We start from the raw sequence: 10,974 nt of genomic DNA on the forward strand, positions 1-10,974 counted from the left end.
AATGGATTTTTGCATAGCGGTTTTGCTTAGTCTTCGTAAGAATCATTCCATAATGTCAACCAATCCAGATGTCGTGACTTGATAACTGTAATCTTTATTGGGAAACAGAATGACCAAGAGGCCGCAACCTCTTGTTGACATTATAACATGTGCACTACTTGCAACCTATCCCAACTTTCAAAGGGCAAATTTATATGTATCTTATTTTTTGGCGAAATAAATTTATGTGTATCTTTGGTAACGAGTGTAGAAGACTCCACGGACATGGCAGCAACCCGGCACGATGTGTCGTTGTTTCATATGCTTAGCATAAGCTTAGTACGTTTGACACAGCCAATTGGCACTTGGATTGATCGTCCGGTGCACGTTGTGCGTATGTAATGGGCTGATTGACTCAAGGTTGGACATAAAACATTACGACCTCACCGGAGGCATCACCACCGAGACCTAGATCGACCTAGCTAGCTTGGTCATGAAAAACAAGTACAGGTCAAAATAGGGAGCACATATTAAAGAAGTGTATGGTTTCCTTGCAAAAAAAAGAAGTGTCTGTTTTTTCTTTTCATTTGCGCCAGTCTATTTTCTAGAGCACCCGATTAAATATCGGGCGGACACGAAGAGCCAACTGGCGTTGTGTTTAATATCGGCCGGCTCGCGGATGGACGTGTGGCCGGTATAACTTTATTGGCACACACGCGAGTTTAATGGAAGTAGGCCGGCAGTCATAAGCCGTTTCAATGTGGTGAGGAGCACAGTTGACCAATGGATACTTGGACACGATCATAAACTGGATACCGTCGATGCCCAAGGACCTCCGGCTGCGTGACCTCCCAAGCTTCGTGCGCACCACGGATCCCGATGACATCATGTTCAACTTCTTCATCCACGAGACAACCGCCATGTGGCAGGCGTCAGCGGTGATCATCAACACCTTTGACGAGCTCGATGCGCCCCTGCTTGATGCCATGTCTAAGTTCCTACCACCCATCTACACAGTGGGGCCGCTCCATCTGACAGTTCGCAACAACGTGCCGGAGGACATCCCTCTCCTTGGCATCGGCTCCAATCTTTGGAAGGAACAGGACGCACCTCTCCGATGGCTCGGCTACCAGCCGCCGCGCTCAGTGGTGTATGTCAATTTCGGGAGCATCACAATGATGTCCAACAAGCATTTGTTGGAATTCGCCTGGGGGCTGGCCAATAGCGGTGACACCTTCTTGTGGAACCTACGGCCTGACCTTGTCAAGGGCCACGACAACGCCGTACTTCCGCCAGAGTTCTCCGCGGCGACGGAGGGGCGAAGCATGCTCTCGACATGGTGCCCACAGGAGAAGGTGCTGGAGCACGAGGCCGTAGGGGTGTTTCTCACACACTCTGGGTGGAACTCGTCATTGGAAGGCATCTGCGGCGGTGTGCCGATTGTTTGCTGGCCCTTCTTCACGGAGCAGCAGACCAATTGCCGGTACAAGTGCATGGAGTGAAGCATTGGGATGGAGATTGGGGAAGAGGTCACGAGGACCGAGGTCGAGGCCATTCCGCGGGAGGCCATGGAGGGGGAGAAAGGGCGAGACATGAGACGACGCGCGCTAAAGCTCTAGAAGAGCGCCATTGCCTCAGCGCAGCATGACGGCAGGTCCATGCGCATTATTGATAGGCTCATCCAGGAGGTGCTGCTGGCTTGACACAAGCAAACTGGTAAGTAACAAATGGTTGTTGGTTGTGTGCATCTTAACGATGCAGAAACCAGTGTGGTCATTTTTCTCAAAAATAAACAATAAATAGACGGTTTGGAATCTCAAGAGTTTATTAAGATGTAACCAATGTCGTCCATTTTTAAATTTCAGTCATAGTTTGAGTCGTTAGTTACATTGATTACCGGGGATCTGTTACCATGACGAAGCCGATCGAAATACATTTTCTTTAGAAATGATGGAAAAAGCTTCATTTTTGTGGGATGGAAATGCTTTGTAACACTATTCACACCCTATGTAACAATTGATTCCGTAATTTGGCGTCTGCACGTGATTTCATTCGTTGATTTATTTTCTCTTTTCATAGCGCTAGCTTTATGCCGCAATAACCACGTTTCTCAAACAATTGAGCAATGATTATATAGGTACTTGTACATAATTTTTGTGATCATGGGATACGCTCAGATCACCAGGTATCTCTAGACGGGATTTTACTCATGCTCGGTTCAGGTAATTGTCTTACTAATGTTTTAGAACAAAGGTTCGAGACACGAGTTCATCCCGAACCAATCTGTGGTTGGATGGTTAGAGTGACTGTGGTATCTCAGCCCACCAAAGTTCAAGTCCTAGTGCTCGCATTTATTCCTGGATTTATTTCAGGATTTCCGGCAATGCGCATTCAGTGGGAGGAGACGTTCTCGTCGATGATGAGGTGACTACGGCGACTTCATAAATTTCAAGATGATATGCCGGTTCAGTATTTCGAAGGTGCTCATAGGCGTAGTGTGTGCGTGTGTGCGTTCATATGGGTGAGTGTATGCGCATATATGAGTGTTTGCGTCTATACTGTGTAAAAAAAAGAGACAAGTTCGTCTTCGAATTAACAAAACCATCAAACAAACAAGATTACAAGAAAAAAACACGCACGCGCACACACACAATACAAACTAAAAGTTTCTGGGAATACCAGCACATAACCACGGGCAGCAAGGAGACCCTTAAAACGACAGAACCAGGCTAATCACTAATACTAAGGTTAACTGGATAAAGGCCACTCCAATTCTGATGATTTTTGAAAAATGACACTGCAACTTGCAAACTCTGAAAAAATCTTTTGTCTAAATATTTACTATTAATAGTCAGGGTAACCCCCGAGACGGCGAGGGTCTACGGTTGAAAAACTGACACTTGATGCAGGTCTAACACCGGTAAAGACGGATGATGGATATTATTTTTTGGGCGACGCTACGCGTCCGCCGGCGGATTATTTTCAAAGATTCGCCACCTTTACGGTTGTTTGATCTGGCGCATCCATCGGCCCGACTCTTTCCTCATAATTGCAACAAAGGCAGTGTTGCGGAACCGTTTGCACATATCTCTTGTTGCGGAAACTTCTGCAACAGAGATTTCGTTGCGGACGGACTTTTTAAAACATTAACTTTTTTGAAACATGTGTGTTGTTGCGGACGGACTTTCTGAAACATTAGAATCATTTCCCTATATATACACTTGTCAAGCAAGGGAGGCGGGTCACGAGCCGTCAGATCTGGGGCGAAAACACTAAGTTAGGGATGGCGGTGGAGCACATATACCGGCAGAAGTCCGGTGACGGCGGTGCGGAGGAGGGCGAACAGATTAGAGGCAGATATCACTGAATTGGCGCGGTTCCCAATGGTCAATCCTACGTAGCGTGCGTGTTCGGGCGCGTCCGGACATCCCATATCCGCTCCAGATTTGGGCTGAAGATGGGAATTGCCGGTTAGTCTGGGCGTTTGGGATGGATATGAGGGGTCCGGTTGGGTGATGTTTTTCCGTCTAGACGCTGACCGAACAGCCCGTCAGGGTGTTTGGAGCGGGTATAGGGATCTGGTTTTAGATGCTCCAACGGAAGGAGAAAGCAAGTTTAGGCAAGAGGAAAAGTGATTGTTACTTGATTTGTTTGACTCGCACACATGACCATTTTATTTTTTTTAGAATCCATTTTTTTCTTTAATATATATACCTATATGTATCTTGCGTAAAGTGGGGCCTGCCATTTTATATTATGTTACACATAATCATAGATTTTACATATCCACGGTATCAAGGGCTTTACTTCCGGCGGATCTCATGCGAGGATCGGCCGGCTCGTTCGTGTGACGCATGTCCTGCCCGAGTGTTTTCTTTTCCTTTCTTTCGGTCAACGTAACCGCCGCTCACTGTTTACTGTTCGCCATGACGAGTTTCTGCAGTAAGCTCTTTGTTGCAAAAATAATGTAACAACACCCATGTTGCAGAAAGATTAAATTGCAACGAGATCTCTGTTGCAAAAAAATAAATTGCAACAAGACCTCTGTTGCAGAAAACAAAACTGTAACAAGACCTCTGTTGCAAAAAAATTGTAACTTGATCTATGTTGCAAAAATTTCTACAACATCACCCGTGTTGTGAAACTTTCCAGTAACACAATCTGTGTTGCAGTGGAAACGTGACTCCTGGTCGTTCAATCGGTCAGATCTGACGGCTTGCAAGGCGATGAATCTTTTTCATAGATCTGTCGGTGGACGCGTAGCAGTATTTCCAAATTAATAGGCAGGGCCCACTTTGTCATGCTACGCGTCCACCGGCCGATCTTTTAAAAGATCAGCCGGGTCGCGAGCCGTCAGATCTGCCCCATCGACCGGCCGAGCACGCCAACACCATTGCAACACGGGTCTTGTTGCGGAAGTATTTCTGCAACACGGGTCTTCTTGCAGCATTATTTTTGCAACACATGTCTTGTTGCAGGAGTTTTTGCAACAATTGTTTTGTTGCAGAAATATTTTGCAACTGAGGTTTTTTCGCAAAAAAAAATCAACTAAGGTCTTGTTGCAGAAAATCTTCGTGGGAGAATTTGTTGTAAAACATAAACCCGTCGTAGACCATTGCAACATCACATATATTTCAAAAGCAGAGCTCCTATTGCATGAAGGATGATATGTAGGCTCTCACTTGACGCGTGTCATCTAGGGAAGGTGGTGGACGCGTCTGCTACGATCCACCGGTTGATTGTTAGCGTTTCCCGGCGTGCTACGCGTCCGCCGGCTGATCTTTTAAAAGATCAGTCGGGTTGCGAGCCGTTAGATCTGCCCCATCGACCGTCCGAGCGCGCCTACACCATTGCAACATGGGTCTTGTTGTGGAATTATTTCGCAACAAGACCCATGTTGCAGCTTTATTTCAGCAACACACGTCTTGTTGCATGATTTTTTTTGCAACAATTGTTTTGTTGCAAAAATATTTTTGCAACTGAGGTTTTGTTGCAAAAAAAAATTCAACCGAGGTCTTATTGCAGAAAATTTCCGCGGGAGGTTTTGTTGTAAAACATAAACCCGTCGTAGACCATTGCAACACCATATATGTTTCAGAAGCATAGCTCCTGTTGCATGAAGGATGATATGTAGGCTCTCACTTGACGTGTGTCATCCAGGAAAGGTGGCGGACGCGGCCGCTGCGATCTGCGGGTTGATAGTAAGCGTTTCCCCAGATTGAATGGCCATAGATTCATAGTTTTAATGGATCCACCAATGGAGGGCTTGTATTTTCTAATTAGTGAGTATATTTTATGCACATTGAATGGCCACAGATTCATAGTTTAAATATGCATAGATCGATCCACCGAATCGGGGGCAAATATTTTCTAATTGATGTGATGCGTCCTAGCCGATTTCACCATATTGCGCATTTATTATATAATAGATCGACAGATCGGGTAGCTTATATATAGGTAGCCAATGGTTGAGAAATCATCGCCTCCACCACGTACGACCCATGAGCTTGAGAAGCAAGAACAGCGGCAAACACATAGTGGATATTGAAATACTCCTGGAGATGGCACCGTTGCGGTCCAGAGAAAAATCATCATGGTATAATTTAAAATACTGCTGCAACAAAGTTTACAGTCTTCTTACTTCATGGCAGGCAACGTAATCATGCATATTTTACTCTCTTCTGCACGCATTTGAAGTGCCTTAATTTTTCTTGTCGAAAAAGATGGGCAATTAACTCTTCCAGCGAAAAAATGGGCACTTGATTTATTTTCACAATAAATCTACTACTTTTTATGAGTAAAATCATCTTTTCAGCCAAATAACTCTTTGTATTTTCAAATGAAGTAGGCATGTTGAGTTATTCATAATTTTTCCTGTTAGGGTATTACATGTACTAATACTACAAAAAATGTGTTATGTTAGTTCTAGAGATGTTATGCAAAATTCTTTAGGCAACGATAGAGTTATGAAGTCATTACGATGTTCCCACACGCAAAAAAATGTGTTTTCTATGTTTCAATTTAGTTTCAGAGTAGATATGTCAGTCGATTAGTGAGGATTGATACGGCACCATCATATTGTTATGTATGTTCAAGATATATATACTATATATCCCCTGCCTGGTCTCTGTCTGCAGGGTGCCTCCCAACGAACTCAGCACTGATGATGTTCTTCATCAGACACCTTGGAGCTCCTGTAGCAGCATATCATTGGTCCCTCTGTTGATGATCTGCTGCCTCAGCCATCTCTAGAGGAGGAAGATCACTCTACTGTCATTCTAGTCGATCATCTTGCTGCTTCCAATTGACTTTTCTATGCCCGAGTGTAGTGTACCCCATTATCTCACCATCCAGTTTAATGTAGACTCCATCATTCTGTCTCTCACAAACGCAAGTGTCTTTTTTCCTAAAAACTCTCTGTGACATACTCTATAACTTCGCTCTCAAAAGAAAAGCAGGGTCTCCTCTCTCTTCAATTTATCCAAGCAAGGTGTTCTCTCTTGTATCACGGGATCTCTCGAGTTCTACACTTTTCTCTCTTGCTGCCAGGATACTGCCACATTCTTTTCCCTCTCTCTTGTCGGGCTGAACAGTCAGTGGTAGACCAGGAAAAGGAAAAACATCTAGCCTCTGCAGTAATTGAGTCCACTGCTCCTTTCCTGTTAATCACCGGTAAAACATGATCTACAAGCTCATATTCCAAAAAATAGATCAATGGCTGGATGGTGGGATAATGGGCTACACTAGACCCGGGCATAGAAAAGTCAATCTCTATGATTGGAAGCAACAGATTGAGTGAATGGAATGACAGCAGAGTGATCTTTCTCCTTTGGAGCTAGTAGAGGGCAACAGAGCATAAAAAAAGAGACAAATGACAAGCTGTTGCACGAGCTCCAAGGTGTTTGACGAAGCGAGCACATCATTGGTGTTGAGTTCCTTGGGAGATGCTCTGTAGATAGAGACCAAGCGAGAGATATGAGATATATCATGAACATACAAAATAGTATGATGGAAGAGTATTGATCATCCCTAATTGACTCACATATCTATTGTAAAACTAAATTTTAAGTGCAATTTGAACATAGAAAATAGATTTTTTGTGTGTAGGAACATCGTAGATCCTTCATAACTCTATCATCGCCAAAAGAACCTTTCGCTGCAGTAACAAGGATGTGGCCTCTTTTTTCAATTGGGTGTTTGCCTATATTTTAGCACGACGACTTCCTTACCACACCAACGAGGAACAGTGAGTGCACCCACACATTGGCTCGTTTTTGCTGGTCTCAAAACTTGGTAGTAATTTCTTTGTTTTCCCATGTTGTCTCGTATCAATGGAAGTCTTTTATTATGGATTCATAGCTTTAAAAAAATGGCAGCAGGTTATTCACAAGCCTGGCAATTACTTTTTTTTAGAAAGCCAGTTACAAGTTTGACAGATAAGGGAAGGCCATAAAAAATGGAGGAAATGAACATTTAGGAGGCCCATTCCTCAACAAAGCCCATCCGCTCAGCTATGAGAACTTATATAGCGGTAGTGGTCGTTCGTCAGTTATCCACCAGAAATCCCCAATCCCCCAATCCATGGCGCCGCCGCCAACCTCGCGCCCAGCACCACCGCCGGAGCCGCCGTTCCTTCGAACCCCACACGACCTCCTCGAGGAAATCTTCCTCCGCCTCCCCACTGCCGCGGACCTAGCCCGCGCTTCCACCGCATGCGCCACCTTTTGCTGCGTCATCGCCGGCCACGCATTCCTCCATCGCTACCGCACCGTCCACCCGCCTCCTCTCATCGGCTTTCTCCACGACCCGTTCAGTCCGGTGCAGCCGCCGCACCCCTCCGCCATCGCCGCCCGCGCCTTCGCCGACTTCGACTTCTCTTGCTCCTCCTTCCTCCCCTCCACCGCCGGCCGTACCTGGAGTAGAATCAACCTTTTTGACGGACGCGCCCTCCTTGCCGGCGCCCCGGTCGAAGAAGAAAGCGGCAGCAACATCCTGGTGGGCTCCGATGTGTGCGACTACATGTACCGCAAATTTCTGGTGAGAGACCTTGCCGTGTGCGACCCGGTGCATCGCCGCTACGTCCTGCTGCCCGCCGTCCCCGACGACCTGAAGGCGCTGGTCCGCAGACCGGACCTTTTTTGTCTGGAGACTTTCCTTGCTCCCGGCGACGATGAGGAGGACCCTCTATCATTCAGAGTGATGTGCTTGGCGCAATGCAGAATGCATCTGCTGCTTATTGTCTTCTCCTCTTTGGATGGACAATGGCGTGTTCTTACATACGACCAATGGAGTGCTCGGGCTACACTTGCTTCCTTTGGAAACTCTGAGACCGGGCTGTCGGATCGTCAGTTCGTCCACGGATGTTTCTGCTGGCAATTGCATTTCCTGGACAAGTTGCTTCTGCTGGACACGCACACCATGGAGTTCTCTGATGTCGACCTCCCGCCTGACCATCGAGGGATGGGTCGATCTGTCATTGTCGAGGCGTCGGAGGGAAACCTTGGGATGCTCACTAAATGGTATGATCAGGACACTGAAAATGACCCACTCTGGCTCACGTATTCTGTTCTTAGAAATAATCAATGGCACTGGGAGAAGGACATCCCAATGCCGGTAAAGCGTGCAATTCTGGTTGGTGTAGCCGAGGGATACTTGCTTTTAGACGTGTTGTACACCACGCCTTCACAAGAGGATCTGAAGTTTGGATACTTCTCGGTGGACTCGAAGACATTGCAGGTCGAGTTGTTCGCTGGGCTTACCAAAGCGATCTCAGCAGGTCATCTATATGCTGGTTTCCCACCATCCCTGTCTCCACCAACTATCTGAGTTGCTCGAATTGTTCAACCTTTAGTGTACTCTTATTTAATCTGGTCACAGTCTGGCACAGCAAAGCAATATGTTTCAGGGATTTGCTTGATGATGACACACTTTGGTAATATGTTTATTTTCATACAAGCAGTGTTGGTTATGGATGCAGCCAATTGATATTGTGCCCTGTCTGCAGTTTTATATTTAATAAGTGTTATGCATCGTTGGTACATTTTGGGATAATGTATTGTCTAATTTACGTGAAATTGGAAGCTTACTGAATTTGGGAAAGCAATTCTCATCTAGAACATGCACATGAGCATCTTATTATTGTAGGAGTAATAAGGAAACCACTTTACTGCCACTGTTCCAGTAATCCAGAGTTAGCCTTGGGCATGTTTATTCAACTTGGCATGGGTTTCTTTGTTTCTAGTTATTCTCTCTCGTTGCTTGAATTATAGGTCCTTTAGCTAATGCTCTGGTCTCGTCAGCATGCTCACATCCTTTTTTTGCTACTCTTAGTCGATACATTTCTAATTTTTTGTATGATAAGAGATTATCAAATTACAACGGCGGCTTGTATAGTCTGAGTAGCGGTTTTAAAAGCAATGAGGTGGTTCTGTGGTTCATTTTTTATATGGTGACAATGCATTGGCTATTTACAAACCCTTGAATCCACTGGCTATTTACATGGTTACAAACTTACAATCCACCATGAAGTAATAATTTCTGTATTTATATAACATTTTGTATGATCATAAATTATCAAATTACAGCAACCCCTTGTAAACTCTGAATGTCAGTTTTAAAAACAACGAGGTGGTTCCGTCATTTTTTTTACCATTTACAAACCCTTGAATCTCTGAATATTTTTGTTACGGCAATGCAATTGTCTAAAAGAATGGGTGTGCCATGTGTATGGTAGGTGTTTGATTGATTCAGGCAAAACCCTGCAGTGGGAGTACTACGTACTGTCAAGAAATTAATCAACACAACAGACAAAATAACAAGAAGATTAAGTTACTACCAAACGAAATAGTCTTGGCAGAAGAACACTAGAAGATGAAGTTGAGTTGTGTGATGTAGTTGAGTTGTGGATGTGTTTTGGTCTCTCCAATGCTCTCTGATATGTATGGAGACTTGAAATGTTCCAACTGAGCAATGTTTCAGTTTGTGTACATGGCAGAGCTTCAAACGAAATAAACCCATGCATGGCAATTAATGGCAATTGGAACTCTCTGAACTTTGACAACACGTGCATGACTACCTTTTATCCAATAGGTCTACATTTCAGACATCGAATCTAGCCAACTACTGTATTGATTTTGCTGGAAGGATTTTGAAGCACGTCAAAGCTAGAAATCACAATATCGAACGGAGTATACGATCTGGTCAGTTTCCCCTAATATCTCACAAACTTGTACCATGGCAAAATGTTGTAGATATGATATCTAGCCTAATAGATGGTGCTTGGTTGATAAAACTAAGTTGCAATCCAATTTTGGGTAAGCAGCTGGAGAGCCATGCGGAGTGTGCATACAGCGATGGCGAAATATGAGAGGGTATATATTGAGCCAAACATCAGAGAAACTAGAAAAAAAAACAGAACCATGCAGCAAGTATGACACCAGGGCACACAACTCATGAGCACCACAGTGACACATGACTAGTTCCTCTTACACTTCGAATTAATTAAGGGTGATGTGTGAGATTTAAAGCATAGCTCACACATCCATTGTTTCATAGTTAGAAACTTAGAATGGCCCTTGGAGGCACACAGAAGCAACATAAGATGTTCGTTAAAACTTAACTCATGATACCGAATGGTTATACCACTACAAAAAAGTTGATTAAGTTTTCATAAATATTGCAGGGAGCCATGGTTAAGTTACATTTATGGGTACACTAGATTAAGTTAACAACTTTTTTAGTACTAGTAATTAAGGTCAAGCTACATCCTTAAACAGTATATTGTAGTCAACTTCATGCATTCTCTCGATTTTTTATTTTTTACTCCCCGGTTAGTGTTGAGAATAAACAAACATAATATTGCAAGAACAGTGTGTGTTGTGGCAAAGCTGCAACTGGTGCGTGGACTCTGCTAATTGCTAAATGCACCTGCAAGATCAAATGCAGTTGGTAAGTAGTACAAATTCTTAGTTTTAGAAATGAAACAATGTACTCTAC

The 10,974-nt window shown here is 44.3% G+C and overlaps 1 protein-coding gene and 1 pseudogene across 1 annotated transcript; both read left to right on the forward strand.

The window, feature by feature from the left end:
• The first annotated feature begins 785 nt into the window (after positions 1–785).
• LOC125525778 lies at positions 786–1,682 on the forward strand (annotated as a pseudogene).
• A 5,878-nt stretch (positions 1,683–7,560) lies between these two features.
• Positions 7,561–8,805, forward strand: LOC125518215. The gene has a single exon (XM_048683130.1). The coding sequence runs from the start codon at positions 7,561–7,563 to the stop codon at positions 8,803–8,805; it is 1,245 nt and encodes a 414-aa protein (XP_048539087.1).
• The last annotated feature ends 2,169 nt before the right edge of the window (positions 8,806–10,974 follow it).

This window comes from Triticum urartu, chromosome 7 (genome assembly GCF_003073215.2).
Source record: "Triticum urartu cultivar G1812 chromosome 7, Tu2.1, whole genome shotgun sequence".
NCBI classification, from domain to species: Eukaryota; Viridiplantae; Streptophyta; class Magnoliopsida; order Poales; family Poaceae; genus Triticum; species Triticum urartu.

Bases quoted from the DNA above. Each gene is read 5' to 3' on its own strand.
- LOC125518215 (XM_048683130.1), top strand. From the start codon at position 7,561: ATGGCGCCGCCGCCAACCTCGCGCCCAGCACCACCGCCGGAGCCGCCG.